General features: G+C 36.2%; 1 protein-coding gene across 3 annotated transcripts in view; it reads left to right on the plus strand.

Moving 5' to 3' along the window:
* LOC126756463 (semaphorin-2A-like) overlaps window positions 1-19,233 on the plus strand; it is a 263,501-nt gene that overhangs the window by 203,643 nt on the left and 40,625 nt on the right. For all 3 annotated transcript variants that reach the window (XM_050469529.1, XM_050469531.1, XM_050469530.1), the window contains 2 exons: window positions 539-626; window positions 9,460-9,511. In XM_050469529.1, the coding sequence (XP_050325486.1) occupies window positions 539-626; window positions 9,460-9,511 (140 nt within the window). The remainder of the gene's footprint in view (window positions 1-538; window positions 627-9,459; window positions 9,512-19,233) is intronic.

A 19,233-nucleotide genomic window follows, 5' to 3' on the forward strand; every position in this document is an offset into this window, starting at 1 on the left:
CAAGGACTTGATTCCGATCGCTCAGTTTGTATGGCAGCTATATGTTACAGTGGTCCGATATCTGCTGTTCCGACAAATGAGCAGCTTCTTGAAGAGAAAATGACGTTTGCAAAATTTCAAAAGGATATCTTAAAAACTGAGGGACTAGTTCGTATATATACAGACGGACGGACGGACGGACGGACATGGTTAAATCGACTCAGCTCAACATACTGATCATTTATATATGTATATACTTTATAGGGTCTCCGACGCTTCTTTCTGGGTGTTACAAACATCGTGACAAACTTAATATACCCTGTTCAGGGTATAACAAATACTTAAACTCATCATATTAACGATAACCTCCAATCGTAAAAAATGTATGTGTAAAAAATCCGGACCAAACGAGAAAAAAAGAATTTTTTATATACAATGGATGAAGTTTGTTAGAAAGAATATACCTTCTTCCATGTATTAAAATAAAATAATTAAAATATAGTATGTACTATATTCCAGATAAAGCTTTCATACATATTTTCTTCATTCTTGCTTTCAGATCCTGTGAAAGATTTTAGTTGTGGCGCGCTTTACTACAAAACCTTTTACTTTGATGAGGATAACAACGCGCTCTATGTGGGAGCCATGTAAGTATTATGAGAAATATATTTATGGTGCTGAAATATTTATTAAAATGCTTTAATAAGCATTAACACAATTAAGATCTATCGTAAGAAGAAATGTGATTTGTGCAGTCAGTTTTTAAAAAGAAAAAAAAAACAAGCATAAATAATTTTTTGTGTCTGTGATAACGTAGACTCCCCAACAAACATTAACATTTTACATTTTCAATGATTCTGTAGTCGTGATTCTATTAGATATAGAAAATTTGAAGCAAACTCATTGTTCAATTTTTGTTCCGCAATGATAAGCGCCAGACATACTTTTCGAGTTTTCGAGTGTACTTCGCAGCGTGTACGCACCTGGATTCGGTGGAGGGCGTTCCTAGCTAACAAACGTGCGACTGGTCAGTGTTTCTGAGAGTGGTACAAGCCGAAAATGCAGCGTTCGTTAGACCAGAGGTCGCGATTAAATTCTGTAGGAAACTCGGTAAGTCTGCGACAGAGACGTTTGATATGATTAAGCAGTTTTACCCAGATGTTACTATAGCAAGAAGTGGTGTATTTCGGTCGTACTAGGCTTTTTTGGAAGCCAAAGTGAAGAATGAGCAAATCTAAAGTGAAAACGACGCTCATTGTCTTTTTTGACATCAAAGGCATCGTCCACCATTATTTTGTCCCTGCTGGACAAACCATTAACGCCAAGTTTTACGTGGAAGTCCTCAAGATACTCAAACGGAGGGTCAATCGGGTCCAACAAGACATCGCAGCCGATTGGTAGTTGCACCACGACAACGTTCTGGCTCGCACCGCTTTTCTTATGAACAGCTACCTAACCAAGGCCGGCATTCTAACGCTTCCGCACTCGCCCTACAGCCTAGATGTGGCTCCCTCAGATTTTTTTCTTTCCTTGTCTGAAAAGGCCGGTGAAGGCAAGCATTTTGAGACGACAGAAGAGATCAAAGCTAAGATATGCACCTCTGTTCTCAGGGCTTTCCCAGAGAATGCCTTCCGTGAAGCCTTCAATGCTTGGAAATCGCGCTGGCAGCGCTGCATCGGCGCAAAAGGATCCTATTTTGAAAGTTTTGAAAGAATTGTAACGATTGGTTCAGTAAATGAAATAATAAAGAAAATAAAAGCGACTCACTCCTATTACTTTCCGGACAAACCCTGTAATTGAAGATTAAATTTCACTCGAACATAAAGCACATGCATTTTTTTTATCAATTCGGCTTGCACATAGCTGATCTTTCTCCTTTAAGAAAACTAATTTATCCAGTGTTTAGAAGAAACCCTCACTTTTAAAATTTGGAACATTTAAATATACTGAAAAGGTACCATCAGTTAAAACAGACAGTCCCTCTCTACATAACCATGAATTGATCACAAATACCTCCCACCTCCACTTACATAATTTAGCGAACCGGGGGTGTTACCCTTTACGCGTATTTCAACCTCAATGGACACAAAATGGCGCTCACACCAACTTCCGAAAAAAATTGAAATTTGTCCATCAGCTGCGCTCCAACCCCACATTAATTTTTCAACAACGCGCTCTCCCCCCAAACCACACCCCACTCATAATCACTCGGCTCTATTGAATTATGAAATATGCGTTCGCTTTGTGTGCGAAATGTGCGCAACCTCACAAATTTTCGAACAGTTTCGAATTTCACAACAGCACGGTGTTACACGGCTGGGCTACGCTGGTCCATTGCGGCGTGTAGAAGTATTTGAAGGAAGTAATTAATTGCAGCCTAACAAGCACCAAAAGCTCGAGGCAACGAGGCGACATGGCGACGTGGCTCTGAAGTGGAACCTTGCCACAAGCAGCCAAACTAAGTGCCGCACCAACTACTACAGTACAGTTATAGTATGCAAACACACACACACGTCTCTAATATAAGGCTATAAAAACAGTATTAACAAAAACAGCAACAACTACTTCAAGTCATAAACGGATTGATAATGAGTGGAAAAATGATGGCGATTTTACTTTGGCAGCACAGTGTTTGTTGTTGCATTGTATCCATCACGGCGTGGCGCTACGGGAAACAGTTTAGTTGCGCCTGTGGGCGCTCTCATTGTTCGTGAACTGTTTTGTATGCTTGCCTAGGCGCCGTTATATTTATCGTCGCCTGTACTTAGTACAAGTGTCTAACAGAGAATCGATTGCAGCGCGACAGTGCCGATGCGACACTTCGTTAGTTGTCAGCGGACGCTGAATAGGCTGTTTTGATTTCCGCCACTCAATTATGAATTATTAAACATAATGGATCGGATTACTTTGGAAAGTACATTCATGGCCACGCAGCTGTGGTTTTGTTATGGAATGTTTTGTTGTAATTTTAAGCGACTGGAGGTGTTTTAAGAATTTGGGACTGAATTGGATATAGCAATATATTTTGCAAATCGATTTGATACTCTTACTCACTGCTTACTCCTTATCTATAAAATAAATATTTGACTTAAACTATTCTTCCAATATATTTCAAGGCAATAATTGGTAGTCGAAAAAGTCTTTTCGTATTTCTAATCAAACTTCAACTTATTTCTTTTTTTATATTTGTACTAAAAATAAGTACGATTTGGCTGACAAAGTTTTGCCATTTTTCCGTAGAGACATTATTCCATCAGTGTAAATCGAAAATTCGAAATTTCCATAACAGAAGCGAGCGAATCATTGTTGTGCTACACGAGCTGATACAGCATTGTCTCCGTAAACTTCACAAATTTCATTGGTGGCTCACGTCGCATTCTTTCCTTCTTTATGCAAAACTTTCAAAATATAGCGAATTTCTTTATGCTCTTTACTCATTTTTGAGCAGCTGGAACTTTTTTCCAACTTCCGCGAACTTAATGTTTTTTGGTTAAATTAAGCTTAAAATCTCACCTTTCTAACAATAAATGGCATGACACAATGTGATTACTAGCGCTGGAGATATACGACTGCAACGACATCTATTGACAAAATACGAAAAGACTTTTTCGACTATCATATTTTTAAATACCGAGTTGACTGCCATTAAAACGATAATAATCCGGTTTCATTGCGTTTTAATAAAATAGTATATCGTAAGAAAGTGAACGTAAATAGAATAAGTGCGATCTTGCTACGTAATATGGCTTTAAAGATACAATGCGTAAAAAACCCTTTCAGTCATTTTCTGTATTGACATGACTCAGGACGCAACAAAAGTGGACACCAGCAATGATCAAGTAGATCATGTTTACATTTTTCATCGATGAAGACGGTAAAGCAAGCAAAGGGCCAGAAATTGATTCACTTGAAAAAAGTAATCGCTAAGAACTGACCAGTCTTAGCCAATTAGAGAGGAATTGTGTTCCATCAGGGCAACGCCAGACCACACATATCGATAGAGACTCGACAGAAGCTACGGGAGCGTGGTTGGGATAATCTTATGTATAGGTTTTATAGTCAGGACTTCGAACCAAGTGATGTTGCTGATGAAAATTATGCTTCTGAAGAAGCTTGTAAAAATCGACGGCGCCGGTTTTTTATGAATATGGAGGTTCGATAAAGTGGCATTATGAAATTACCTTAACAAAGTTATCGAAAATAACGTATAATATTTTATCTAAATCGTATAATTCTAACTAATTCTAATAAATCCTCGATTCAAAGAAAAAATTATGAATTTATTTTTACTTGACCCAATTGAATGCTTCGCTCGATTTTCACCATTGCCCAGCAGACTATGCTAGGGTCTCGTACTAAAGTAAAATATACCATATATCAAAACCCCGGATCATTCTTAGTAGCCTGCTGCTAAAAATCATTAAAAATTATAAATTTCGCGGTTATCAACTGATGTTATATATGATTGTATATATGGCATATTTTATATGAGAACAGATCTTATAGTGCCATAGATATTCCCACAAGTTCTTTATAATTTGCTAATATTAGGAACCAAGGTATAAAGAATTACACGAAAAATTTCGACTACCAAAAATGTAATGTAATTATTCTTGCTTTAGCAGAATAAACTATTTCACATGTTCTAGGGTAATAGTAACTCTTCTTTCGGATATAAAACCAAGTTCTTTTCATTTATATATCGGGTAGACTTGAGATTGAAATGAGATCTCTTATATTATATAGTTGTAATTGCTAGAGGTGGAAAACCAGTTTCACTGAACATGATTCTAAGCTACTTGGTATGCCTTTGGACTTCTTTCTCATCTGTCTTTTTTCTAAAACCATTAGGCCATCAACTTTCCGAAACACTGCAATAGCTTCATTGTTTCATGAGATAAATAACCAATTGTAAACTATGAGACCGTCTATGAACGTCTTAAACTTTGTGTAAATTATATAAATTTACTACTTGAGCTTTACATTGCTGGCTTTGCAGTTCTCTCACTGTTCTCTGATTAGTTTGAATCCAAACAAAGAACGAGTCTTGGCTAACTGAAGTGAAAACTTTCATTAGTTGTGAGTGTAATTTGTCTCTAAATCACATACTCACCACCATGTTCACCACGATAGGAAATTAGATAACATTTTTATTCAACTTAGGGAGCAGTACTAACGTTTTCCGTTGGACAAGTGAAGAGCGATAAGAAAAATGTATATTTAAAAAACTTGTAAGCCTATTTTTAATATTTCCGAACTAAAAGAGACAGAGAAGACGCTAAATATAATGAAATGAAAGACATTTTTTTTGGATTTTCCCACATTTTTGAAATGCTTCTAGATATATAATGGCAAATAGATAATGATATAAAAATTATATAGTCAAAATATGATATATTACAGTCTTATTCAAGTAAAACCGAAGAAAATCTTTACTTATATTCGGCAAACAATATCTTTGTCCTCTCAAGTATAGAAGTATCGATTTCTATAGTACATTTTTAATAAATTGTAAATTATACTTGGAAGATCTGCACATTTATTTCTGCCGAAACATTAAGATTTAGTGCAGCGCCAACAACACCATGCCGCTGACTGCCCTGCGCAACTTTAACCAACTTGCAGCCATTTGTTCATCTGCTGTCACTAACATATAGTATGTAATCTTAGCTGCCTATACATATAGTGTATATTCAAACACGTGCAGCACCATCGTATTCTCCACCGATTTTATAGCCACTCTTTTCAATGCCAGCGACTACTTAAAGCAGAGCATCAGCGAAATGAAGATTAATGGTTGCAGTTGGGGAACAATTTAACCGCATTATGCCCTCAAGTACAAAGTATGAATGTACATAGCAAAAGAACCAAAAATTATGTAAGAAGAAGAGCAAGTAATAGGCGGGTGTGTTCGGAAGAGGAAGCACGAAACAAGTTAGAAAAGTGTGGAATGTACTCGTATATGGCATAACAACTGCGACTCCCACGCGAGCGACAAAAGGGCAAATGTGCCACAGCGGCAGCGCTTTACTTGAGCGTAGGGAACTTTCTAAAGACTGAGCTTTTTAGATTTTTTTTTTGGTTTTAGGCACGTAGAAAATTTTTGATGAAAAATTTTTAACGCTTTTAAAAATAATTTTTTTTATGTATTATATACTGAACTTGCCATAAAGTTTGTAACATTCTGAATGAAACGTCGGAGTATATTATATAAATTTTCAGCGTGAGGAGATGAGTCGATCCAACTAAGTCCGTCTAACTGTCTGTATATAAGCGAACTACTTCCTCTGTATTTGAGATATCACTCTGAAATTTTGCAGAAGTCTTTTTCTCTATAAGAAGCTGGTCATATGTTGGAACTGCCGATATCGGACAACTATAACATATAGCTGCCATACAAACTGAACGATCGGAATCAAGTTCGTGTATGGTAAACTTTTTAATTTGACAAGATATATTTACGAAATTGGATACAGATTATTGCCAAATGTCATTCTATAATATCTGAAAAAACTTATCAGATCGGATAACTATAGCATATACCTGCCATACAAAATGAATAATCAAAATCAAGTTCTTGCATGGAAACTTCTTTATTTGACAATAAATCATTACGAAATTGGGTTCAGATTATTCTAAGTAGCCTCGCTACAATATCTGAAGAAATTGTTCAGATCAGATAACTATAGCATATACCTGCCATACAAAATGAATAATCAAAATTAAGTCCTTGTATGAAAATCTTTTTTATTTGACAAGGTATTTGCGCGAAATTCGTCATAAGGTGTTTTCCTAAGCAACGTTATAAGATCTGAAAAAATTTTCCGAATCGGATCACTCTATCATATAGCTGTCATACAAATCGAAACGAACAAATTCAAGTTCTTGCATTGAATCTTTTTTATTTGTGAAGGGTATTCTAGCTACGGTGCAACTTAAGTTTTTTTCTTCCTTTAAATATTATTTGCAGTAATATTTCTTAATTTTTCATGGCCATATTTATTATGTAATTTAAATTAATAACGCTTGAAAATTAATTTACAATAGACCTACTTTAAAATGGCGCGAAAAATGTTTAATTTATCGGGCAAAACGCTTTCACAGCACTCACACAAGCGCACTCAGCTATTGTCTACTCGTATTTATTGTGTGCGCTAACCTTCCAGCATTTGTTAAGTGAAAAGTTGTGAATTAAAAAGTTTTCAACTTGACCGTTACTGAACCGTTTGCTCGTAAATCAGTTCGGTCGGCTGGCAGCTTGCCTGGCCTATCTCGTATTGTGTGGCGCTATTGTGTATGTTGCAAGTGTGTATGTGCGTGTGCACATAAGTGTTAATTGTTCGCTACTTGCATGTGTATGTGTGCGTTGTACGCTTTATGCGCGCGTGAGTTATGGCATTCTGGCGCTTTTCTTCCCACTTTCGAGTATACTATAAGAGATATGCGAGTGCTTGTGTGCCCAACTTGACCGCCAGCAATAATTCTCGAAACAATACCACCAAAACTATATAATGTTGCTGACGGCCTTTGCAACTTGTACCTCGTTGCTAACTTTCGTTTGTCCTTAAACTTCCGTTTTTGGTATTTGTTGTCATTCGTTGTTTGTTGTGCATAAAATATTGCTAAGTATTTCCTTACTCTTATTGCCCCAAACAGGATGTGTGTTGAGTTAGATCAATGTTTAAGCCTGCTAATTGCTTTAATGCTTAGCAGAGGCCTTGAAATATTATTGCAAATGAGTTTTACTGCTGAAACTTGCATATACTAAAGAACGGTGGTTGCATTTGTTGTAAGAATAGCGCCCATTAACAGAAGCTGAGACTGTGACAATGAAATATTTAGTGATATGTGAGGAATTTAAGTGCGGTGAATAAGACTTTCTGTCTTTTTTTCAATAAGGGCGAATAAAAGCATGCTTAACAAACTTGGTAATAAAAATATTCTCGAGTAAAACTTGGATTAAGGAGCAAAAGATGGCAAAACATTATAGAAAAAACACTCATCAAAATTATAATAATATATGCTCTTTGCCGTACTTAAAAATGGAGTTACCTTTAATTTAAGATACCAAAGAAGCGCCACGAACATGATATTTCCGTCAAGCCTCGATTTAATTATGAATTTTACCTAGAACCCGTTTTCATGCGATAAATAGCAATATACTTAAACAAGCCATTCTTAAGAACTCTAGCATAACCAGAAGGAAACTCCAGTTAGCAACTTTTCGAAAACATACTTAACAAGAAGACTGAGAGGGAAAAATTTGAAAAAAATTTGTTACCCTTCAGCAAAGCACTCAGTAAAGCCTGGTGCTTATTTGTGAATCTCTTATATTAGAGTTTTTTTTGTTTGGTATACATAAAATGAGAAAACGATAACACTTACTTATAGGAGGCTGCAGAAAGAGTAGGCAATTAAATCCATAACGCAAATTAGTCCAGCCATGAGCTAACAGGAGGGGGTACACTAATGGGTACATTGATTGAAGGAACTTTTTCTTCTTCTTTAGTGGCGTAGACACCGCTAACGTGGTTATAGCAGTTGCACGACAAAACAGGCGGACTTGGGTATCAAAGAATTTAAAAAGACATTAGCAGATGGCAGAGATTACAATAGAGAAAAACTATCACGGAAAACGAATGGTTGGTTCTAGTGATAGTTCGCCCATTGAAATCAAATCAACAATGACACTGCTGTACATAAAAATGCTTAACAGGGCTCCCACGGAAAGTAACATCATACTAGCATGAGTTATAGAGACATCAATGAAAATGAGCCAACCGATCTCCTGGCAAAAGAAACTACAATAAGTAGTACAATATAACCAGAACCGTTCTCGCTGTGGGCCTTCACACTTTAAGAGAGCAGCTACGATAGAAAATAGGCGATTAAGCAGCCAACACGTACCTCGGCTTTGACAAGCAAGGTTGATTCTGGGAGAGTTCGAAACAAAACTGTTCAAAAATATACATATTACATATGTCGGTCACACCAAGCACAGGAGTGTTCTGCACAGATTAATCTACTGCTATTGCCCCACCGATTTGCTTCTCTGACCAAAGAGCCATAACCCCATAGGCTTAATTAAATCTACATATTTAACTTGGCTGGGTTAAACGAAGTGTTGTGATAACAGCAGAGGGCATTGTTATTTCGCCGATAGCTAGTAAATTCTACCTTGTGGGTCAGATGTAGTACTTACACATTTTCCAGCATGTCTCAAGAACAACTCGAATTTGTCTTTCAAAGCAGCTTAACGGAGTCTGATCACTTTACTTAAGAGGGACAAGTGCACAAGAGAGGCTCCATTTTTTCCTTGAAAATTTTCTGTAGTCTTTAGAATCGTGTAGAGTATATTTATATCTTTTCCCGCAGAAGTTTAGCAAAAAGTGCTTGGAAATTTAATATATTATTTTATATAAAAACTTTTAATAAAATATTTCCACTTAATAATAATGTTAAATTTTCCTCATTTTACAGGGATCGGATATTTCGCTTGAATCTGCAGAATATAAGTCAATCAATTTGTGAGGTAAGTACACCAAAGCAATTTTCTGTATGAAAACATACCAAAGAATTTCAAGAAATAAAAACACGTAAATAAATAATATAAAAAATGCAAGCTCAAGCAAAGTAAAGTAAAATATCATAGCAACGTTTCTGCCAAAGTGCTCCCAAAGCGAGCAGCGAAACAACAACGCGCGGTGGCAGCGCTGAGCAGCTTCAGCTAAGCAAAAGCCAAAACAGGAAGTGTATCAAACGGCACGACTAAAGAAGACATTTCACTCGAAATACAAAACAAAAATAAATGAATTTCCACAAAAAGAAATTGGAAAAACACCGATACACACGCACAAACATAGGCAACTTGGACGCAGAAGTAGTAAGCGCGTCGTTAAAGAAATCGCAATAGCGAAAGGGTTTGTAGTCGATTTCTAAAAGAAATTCAATGTGAAGAGAAAGACGGTCCGCAAAAGCCAACGAGTTCAATGGTTATTTGCAGCATATGCTTGGCTTGGTTTTCGAGTTGTTTCGCCGCAAAAGGCAACTGAAGTCGGAAATGCAAACAGAAAGTGCTGGCAACTAAGCAGCAGCCAGCAACAAAATAGCAAAACAACTGCAACTACTACAACAAAGAAAACTGCAGAAAAGCATTGCAAAGTGAAAATGTCAGTAGCAGAGCAGCGTTAGTCGCCTATTTGACGCAGAGCTGTGCATTTCCTAAAAGCTCACGAAATCGATATGTCTGTCCGCTTGTAGCGCAGAGCAAGCTAAAAAGACAGGTGGATTTCACTCTCTGCTCATACATAAGTGTGCATATGTGGCTTGTCTTCTGCGTGCTTGCACTGCTTTATCGCGCGGGCAGGCAACATATGCTCTTGTGTTGTCAACAGTGCGTATACGTAACTTGTAAGATGTAGGGGAAAGATAGCTGCGTACAGACATATGTACAAACAGATGTCAATTTGGTTCGCAGATTTCTATGTATGTGTTTCTGTGTTCATGCGTGTTGCAAGGTGCACAGTTTTTTGTTGCAAGATGCTTTTTACATTGCTTAATCATTAAATGCACGTTTGCTGTTGTTGTACTTTACTGTATCAATGGGACAGCTGCCAATACTTTGCAGTTGTCGGCTTTGAAAGCAGTTATCTGTGGATTTAAAGTGTACGAGAGTTCTCTAAATATTGCCTATGTACGTTGCTGTACTTACTTCGTCTTTCCTCTCGCTCAAATATCAGGAATATTTATAGCTAGACACAAATTTTGTTAATATCTGAGAAATTGAAAGCGATTTAAAGGCAATAAATAGTTAAAAAGTCTGAAGAAATGTGTTCCAAAATGTACGTCTCTAAACATAGTGGGATGCCTTGTGAATCAGTAATGCATATTTCGAATATATTTTAGTATTTTTTTGGAATTACGGAAACTTAGAAAAATACTACGTTTTTTGCTTCTTTTGCTTTTATTTATGTTCACATTAAAAATTCACAAAGCAATTCATTTTCAAACCTTACAAGCCACCTTAAACAGGCTATAGGACTAACTAGTCAGAGGATTCTTGTTTTAATGTAAACAGTTTTTATGTACTGGCCTACTTACGAGGTGGCAATCGTCAGATTTTGGAGAGTAATATGCCAGTTTCTTACTACTTCGAGATAGAAACAGTAATATGGTGTCTAAATCAAAGTTTTAGCTCAACAAATTCCAGCTCTAAACTACAATTTTTCAAACCAGTTCTATGTATAATTTATTTTGCCAACATTAAATTATTAAATAATTTTGCCGACTTTCTTTAAATGCCTCTCCTCCCATTCATGCCACAAATAAAATTTAATTTCCAAGAAAAAATCGTATTATGTGAAAACAAGAGTAATCTCGATCAAGGCTTCAAGCAACAAACTAACTTTATAATGTTGCATAAGCATAATGCTTTTATGTACATGTGTGTGTGTAAAGAAAAATTCAAATATTCAATAAATACTTTCCTTTATTCAAATCGTGCTACAATTTCTACCAAACACACACACACACAAGTATACACAGCTGAATTAACTGCCATGCATAGTGGCACGTTCCGGCAATGCGCACCAGCAAAAGCAACAATTGAAAAATGCTAAACAACAATTTATGAAAAAAAAAACAACAACAAAGCAGCTAAAATAACAAGCGTGTGACCAAACCAAAAAAAAAAAATCGTTTGAAAGAGCATCGACTGCGCTAATACAAGGATAAACTAATATAGAATGTGTGTGTGTACATAAAGTGAAATGGTTGCATAAAGCGATTGGTAAAAGCTTCGAACGCTATTGAATGCGCCGCCATTTAAAATGTCATTTGGTATTTTGCTCACGTTACACGCTTGTTTATTTAATTCGATTTTTCGTTGGCGCTACCCGCAGCCCTGACCCCCAAATTTCTAAGGGCAATGCGGCGCAGCATCAAAGCAACAAACGAAAATCATTGCTGTGTTCTTCTTTAGCGCGGCAGTTAGGTATGTGAGGGTTGGAGGCGGGCCAGCCACCCGACTTGTGCTTAGCGGTACCAGACACTAGCGGCAGCGTATTGAATACAAAATTGCAAATCGAAATTTTTCTGTGCAGGCTTCCAAGTATACATATACATATTTATATATTTGTGTATGTATTTTTGAAATGTGTACTACATTTTTGCAATGAATATGCATTTTCGCCTGTATTTGTGGCACTCTTTGGTCGCTTTTTATTTATTCTGGTTGCTTTTCCTTACTTTAATTGTATGTGTGCCGGTGAAAAGTCGCTTTGGAAATGCCATTTATTGCTCATGCTACGTGCATACATTTTCTATATTTGTTGTTGTTATTGTTCATTTTTCGTTCGGCACGTTTTTAAAAATTTTATTATGCAAGCAAGAAAATTGATTTTGTTTCGGTGACTAAACGGAAAAATAAAAGTAAAATAATTATTCAGTGTTGGTAATGATGGCAAGTTCTGCGAGTTGAGTAAAATTAGCAAATATTAAGGCAGGTGTTTGAAAAAAAAAATAATGTTATGCCATATTTTGAGTTGAGAGAAGGCTAGCTGAATTATTATATATTTTATTACGCCACTTTCTTATAGACTAAAGATAAAAATTGTCTCCTTAGGAGGAGATATAAATATATTTTCAAGATTCTAATTGGCCGTTGAGGTCTTGAAATCGAACACCTCTAAGAAATGTGGACCTTTAAGAAAGTTTCTTTTTTTTAATGTAGGGATCTCTCTCTCTCAATAATTGCCCCCTTTCTCCTTCAGAATGAGGCACACATTTCTCATTTGAGTGACCCCAGCCTATCTAAATAGGTAGGTAGGTAGTGTGGCTGTTCGATGACGCACCTAGGCCTTTAGAATGACTATTGTAATATCACCGGAACTAATATTTCCTCACTCTAGCTAGTGTCTCCTCTATGAACCATCCCGTGGCTCTGATGAAGTTCATCAGTAAGAGAAGTTTTATTTTTGCAACCTCTGAAACGAATCCTTGACTGACAGTTCCGGTTATTTTTCTGTACAGAGCCTCGCATTCGCATAGAAGATGTTTTATAAGCTCCTTTGTTTTTACCGACATTGTATTGTGCACGTAGTCTTCTAGCATGTCAATTAGACAGTGATCTGTAGTGAGCACCCCTACTAGAGTTCTTATATCATTCCTTTTGAATTTTAATAGTCGGCGTGTGCAGCCCGTTTGAAACTCAAGGATTGACTCCACCGAGACTCAACTAAGTTTATAACATGTTCGTCGACTAAATATTTACAAGTGGTCGGAAGAATATATATTCACTCTTTATCGGAGTCTAATTGTAGGGTGGTGCCGGTTCTAACTATTTTATCTGTTTCACAATTACCATATCACTATGCCTTGGAACTCATTGTAGGTTTTTCGTGAAATATGATGTTATATCCACTAAGAGATCAAGGCATTATTTGATTATCTTTGACGAAACCTTAAGAGATCCGTATATACTATATATACAAGTATATTAATATAAAGATACTATTTTGAAATTTCGTCTCATCGATCGGTTTAAGATGAATTAAATTAACACACATTTATTTGGCAATATGTCTGTTGATAAATGACATTCTCACATAATTTTTTTTTTTTTGTTTTTCAAAATAACAATTGTACAAAAGATATACATAAATCTAATAATTAAAACAAAAATCACTTACCGACCAATTATTGCTGACAGAACCGGTCAAAAGCTGAAATTTTAAAGAATAAAATTCATGAATACATGTCTCATATGCAATTTAAAATTATACATATATGTTTTCGAAAAGGGGGCTTAATTGTTAAAAAAGGAAACAATTAATAGATAACGAGAAACTGACGATTATTTTTAACAGCTTTTCCCAGAAAAACAGTTAAACAATTTTTAAATATGTTTTCTAAAGTTAATATATACTTATTTAAATAATTACTATAGCGTTGGAGCTTAAAAGAATATAATTTTTTATTAATTTTTTAAAAAATATTACTTGATAAATATTACAATGTTCCTGCTTAGATTTATTAAAATTTTTTGAATAAGATACTTTAAATATTGGAGAATCTTTGTCTTCCAAACCAAAATCATTACTTTTAAATTGTGCAAATTACCTTTGACACGTTCGCTTAGCTAGAATATGTTCACCGTAAGCTTCTATCAAAATATGCAAACTTTTATATAAAGGTTTTCTCACATTAATGTAATCAAGAAGAAATATCAGCAAATATACTCCTAGATGAGCACATAGTTGAGTGAAAAAAATTTTGTATCTCCACCAAGAAAAAGCCTCTAACAAAATCAAATAGCCTTTCGGAGGCGCTTTTGAATGATCGGTTGCGGTTACTGCACCAAAAATTCAACCATCAATGATTGGTACAATAAGCTTGAATGTGGTGAAATGAGCACCGAAGGCGGTGAACGCAGTATATGCCCAACAGAAGTTGTTAACGACGATAACAAAAAGTCCACAAAATAATTTTGGATGACCGTAAAGTAAAGTCGTTCGAACTAGCAGGCACTCTAAAAATATCAACTGAATGAATATTTGAGTATGAGAAAGCTCTGTGGAAAGTGGGTGTCGCGTAAGCTCACTCTTGATCAAAAACAACGACGAGTTGATAATTCAGACCAGTGTTTGGAGATGTTCAAGCATAATAAACTCGAATTTTTGCATCGATATGAGGCAATGAATGAAACATGGTTCCATCATTTCACTCTCAAGTCCGATCGACAGTTATGCGAGTTTAGTGCACACGATGGAACCGCTCCAGAGCGTCGACAAACGCAATAGTCAGCAATACTATAGCGCCTAAATTGTATATAACTAAATGGAGCCATCAACATCGAATATTAGACAGCATTATACCGTTTATTGGACAAAATCGCCAAAAAATGGCACATTTGAAGAAAAAGAAAGTTTTGTTTAACCAAGACAATGTACCGTGTCACAAGTCAATGAAAACATTGACAGAAACGCCTCAATTAGGCTTTGAATTGCTTCCACATCTACGGTATTTTTCAGACCTGGACCACAGCACCTATTTTCTGTTCGCAGATCTCAAAAAATTGCTCGCTGAGAAGAAAATTTTGTCGAATGAAGAGTTGATCGCTGTAACTGAGGCCTCTATTAAAGCAAAGGATAGAATCGTACTACAAAAATGTTAGCGAAAAGTTTGAGGGTCACTTAGCCAGTATTTAACCGCTGAAGATGTACTATTTAAATTTATAGCTATATCTGCTTTTCAATTCATATATTGAAGATCAAGTTTTCTGGTATCCTTTCAGCAGGCAATTTATAAAATTTTAGTTAGAAAACTGCCTATCTGTTGAGGGACTAGGTGTCTAGAAGGTATAACAAATCAACTAAATACATCGTGCATGTACAGGAATGCAAAAATCGTATGATTTTCTTTACATATTCCTTTAGCGTAGAATAATAAAAATTTGCAAAAAAATATTCGTTGAAATGAAATGGATTTCTTAGATAAATTTCTATTTTTACTTCGTTTTAAAAAGTTTCCAGCTGATAAAAAATATTCAATTAATATTGCTTTACTCTTACTGTTGGATGCTTTTCTGCATATAATAATGTAATACTTTATTTTCTTTCATCTTTTCCCCGCCAAAATTTCAGCAAAACCTGCAATATTCCTAAAATAGCATAAACTAAAATTTTCTCTTATCCTTCAACAATTTGTAATCCTTGTAATCAAATTTACATTTGCCCCGGAGAGGCCAACCGCATTACGAAAAAAGAGAAACACCTTTAAGCCATAATTTATGCCACAAAATACGCTTAAAAGTACAAAGTGCAAATGCATTTGAATGCAAAATGCACAAATTGCCCGGAAGCACACAAGCTACGACCTTACAACGGTTACGCCCATCAGCATTTATTTATGCCGCTCTTGCTCTCGCATTTTGTTCACACAATTTGCATGCGCCGGTGTCTGCCCTTCCCGTACCGCACTTCTAAAGCGGCCATCGATGCTGTAATATATAAAAATTGTTTCAGAACATCGGAAGGAAAAAAATCGTGTGTTTAAGTAACTGACCGAAATTACTAGCAGAAGAGCGGGAGTGGCACAGGAAGTATGTTGGCCTCTTAACTCTTGTAAATAACGGCACTGCCAGCTGTCGCCTCGAACGCTCGATAATACTTTAATACATCTACACATTTGTGCTTTATATATTCAGACTTTACTTGTTGTTGTTTTTGCTTTTGCAGTGCATTGGTTTTATTACGTGACTGCTGCTGCCTCGCGTCTGCTGATTTCTGATTTTTCCGATTTCTTTCTTCCTTTGCTGAACGCTTATTACTTGGCGCTTGACTGCCTATGCATTTTCGATTGCTTGCCGACCAATTGAGTCGCCATTTCATTTGCTCATTTCCACACTTATTTCTTCGATTTTTTCGATTTTTTTGTTTGTGTATCGACTACGCTGGTCTCTGAGCTGCCTTACTGGCCGCTGACGCCAATCGGTTGGCAATATTTTTCCCACCATTACGGACCATTATCGCATTTGGGTAAGCGAGCGAGGAGTTTAAAGTAAGATGAATTTGAAGGACGCAGCAAGAAAATGGTTTTGAAGAAGTGAGACGATGGAGAAAGAGGGAAGAAGAAGTAGAAAGTGGGTAGAAGAAACAAAAACGAGCAAAAAAAGTGTACTAAGAGGATATTGGCTTCGAGAAAAGTGTAAGGAAAACTTCATATATGTGTGTAGGAGTGCACTCACTACAGTCTAATGACTTCGTCTTCAACTATCAATATCCTTTTCCGTTTTTAGTTCAAGTTCAGCTTTTATTACTTTTTCATTTGCCACATTTCAGTTTGAGTTTTTTCCTTAACTCGCTACGCAACGCGCCAATGCCTCGCACAATTTGTTCTTGCAGTTTTTGTTATGCTCTTTATCTTTAACTGCAAGTTCTTACTACTTTAGCTCAGCAGACGCTCCAGCACATGCAGACTAGTACGTGTGCATGTGTGTGCTGCATCTTTCATCTTGCTCCTCGATAGCACTCAACTTTTTCATTTCTGTAAGTTTTTTTCGCCTCGTCCATCCGTTCGAGTTTTTCTTGCTCTGCTGCAGCAGTTTGGTATTAAGCCGAGCGATAAGTGCGAGCTAGTAGAGATACTAACGCTCAAGTGCTGAATTGAAGTGGGCGTACTAGCGTCGAGAAGATATCCTCCATTGCACTTGAGTATCTGCTCCACTAAGTATATATCCTTTATACACAAACACACACATACACACATACGGGCGGCATTCATCCAAGTTGCGGCAGACTTCAAATACTGACTGGCAGACAGGAAAGCATGCAAGTAGTGCTAAATAAACACACAATAAGTAACGGCTGTCCATATTCACATGTGTTACGCACACAAACGCATACACATATATATATTTGTGTGTGTGTTCTGCTAAGACCCTGATGTTTTGTATAATATTTGTTAAACATTTTTATTTTTTTGCGCGTGTGCGGCTACAACAGCTTTTATTGAGTCATACCAATATCTGTGCTAACGGAATTGACTATCACAACATAAGAAAGTGTGTCGAGTGTCCGTCTGTCTGTCCCTACGCTTGCTTATGCAACTTTAAGTGGACGTGCGTTATGAATTTTCATATAATATGAATTTGTTCTTATAGAAAAATATTTTTGTGATTTGGATAAGTCAGTAGATGTGTTACGAACGTGTGGGTTGGCATAGCAAATAATACTTTAATAGAATTGTGGGTAACAGCTGTGATACGCTCACTCAGCTTACACTTCATATAGGCCATAATTTCTTTCATGGAAATTATTTCAGTAATATGAAAGTCAAGTAAAACTCATGTAAAAGTATACTAAGCCAGCTGCTTTTATTAAAGCTTTAAGTAGAAAAAGCACGGTTGAGATGTGAACTTACGACTCGACTAATATCTATGATTTGGCCTGATTTTTCTTTCTTTAATAACCAACATCAAAGGGTCCTAAATTCTTGACCTTCTACTGATAATAATGGAATGCAACAGGCTCCCAAAAATTAACTACATGTGGCTTACTCATAGAGAAAACAGAATCAATTTAGCCACTATAAAAGGAAGAGGTTACATTAAGAGGAATAAACAACACACATTTTATTTCTTTCTCGATAAAGATATTTATAAATCAGCGCCAATCATAAAAATATTTTTAAAGAGGGCTTTTGATTCTGTGAACAACTTTCTGATATTAGACCTATACATACATATTAGGATTAAAAAAAATTTTGTAGTAACGTCACAGATGATGTCAGGATGCGATGCAGAGCCCGAATTGTGTATACAACCATTAAGAATTTATAAATACTATGAATACTATTTAGAAAATTATAGAAAAAATTTAAAAACAATATATATATATTACTCTCTACAAATATAAATCTACTAATATCTTGTAGTATATTCTAAAATTAGATTATTTGCCAAGTTTGAAGTCATGTCTTCTAGTTAGCGATAATATACTTGTAGAAGAAACTCTCATACATCGACAAAGTGCTTTGAAACGATCAGAAATTTATTGTGGTAGCCGATGCCAGTTTCGGTTATGACTTCTGGTTCGCTGAAGGTTCAGCTTCAGTCTTGCAAAAGGCTGAACTATGCAGGAGAAAGTGCTTCCACCGCATAAATAGAACCTAAAAATTTTTGAACGAATGCCTATTTTTTCTTTTCCCAGTTATTGTTAGAATGTAAACCAACTCATTTTAGATATCCCTGTGTACATCTTAGAGCAAATTTGACAAAGCAACAACATCAACTTAACGTTTTTGTCCTTAACTACTTTTAACCTATCGGTTATACGTAACGGGTGATCCAAGTAGAGGTACTTTTCTTTGTAAATAATGTGTTCCGCACACTTCGCTCAACTTATGGTCAACATAATCGGCCTACTGAGCGTACTATTCGCAAAACCATCACCCATCTTGAGACCCAGTATTCATTATTGGATAATGCTAGACCGAATAGAACACGTCCATTATGCAGTGAAGAAAATATAGCAGCCGCAGCTCAGAATGTACACGAAGACAGTGGAGAGTCGATTCGGCGCCGTTTGCTGCAACTTGGACTGACGTATGGCGCATTTTACGTCGTGATCTTAATTTATTAAATTAAATTAAAGCGTACTAAATAGTTTTTTTGCAAGAACTAGCCAGCGACAACGCTCGCTCTATGGGCTCTTGAAAAGTTCCAAGAAGATCAGGTTTTTCGAGCTCTTTTTGGCG

This window comes from Bactrocera neohumeralis, chromosome 4 (assembly GCF_024586455.1).
Source record: "Bactrocera neohumeralis isolate Rockhampton chromosome 4, APGP_CSIRO_Bneo_wtdbg2-racon-allhic-juicebox.fasta_v2, whole genome shotgun sequence".
Taxonomy (NCBI): domain Eukaryota; kingdom Metazoa; phylum Arthropoda; class Insecta; order Diptera; family Tephritidae; genus Bactrocera; species Bactrocera neohumeralis.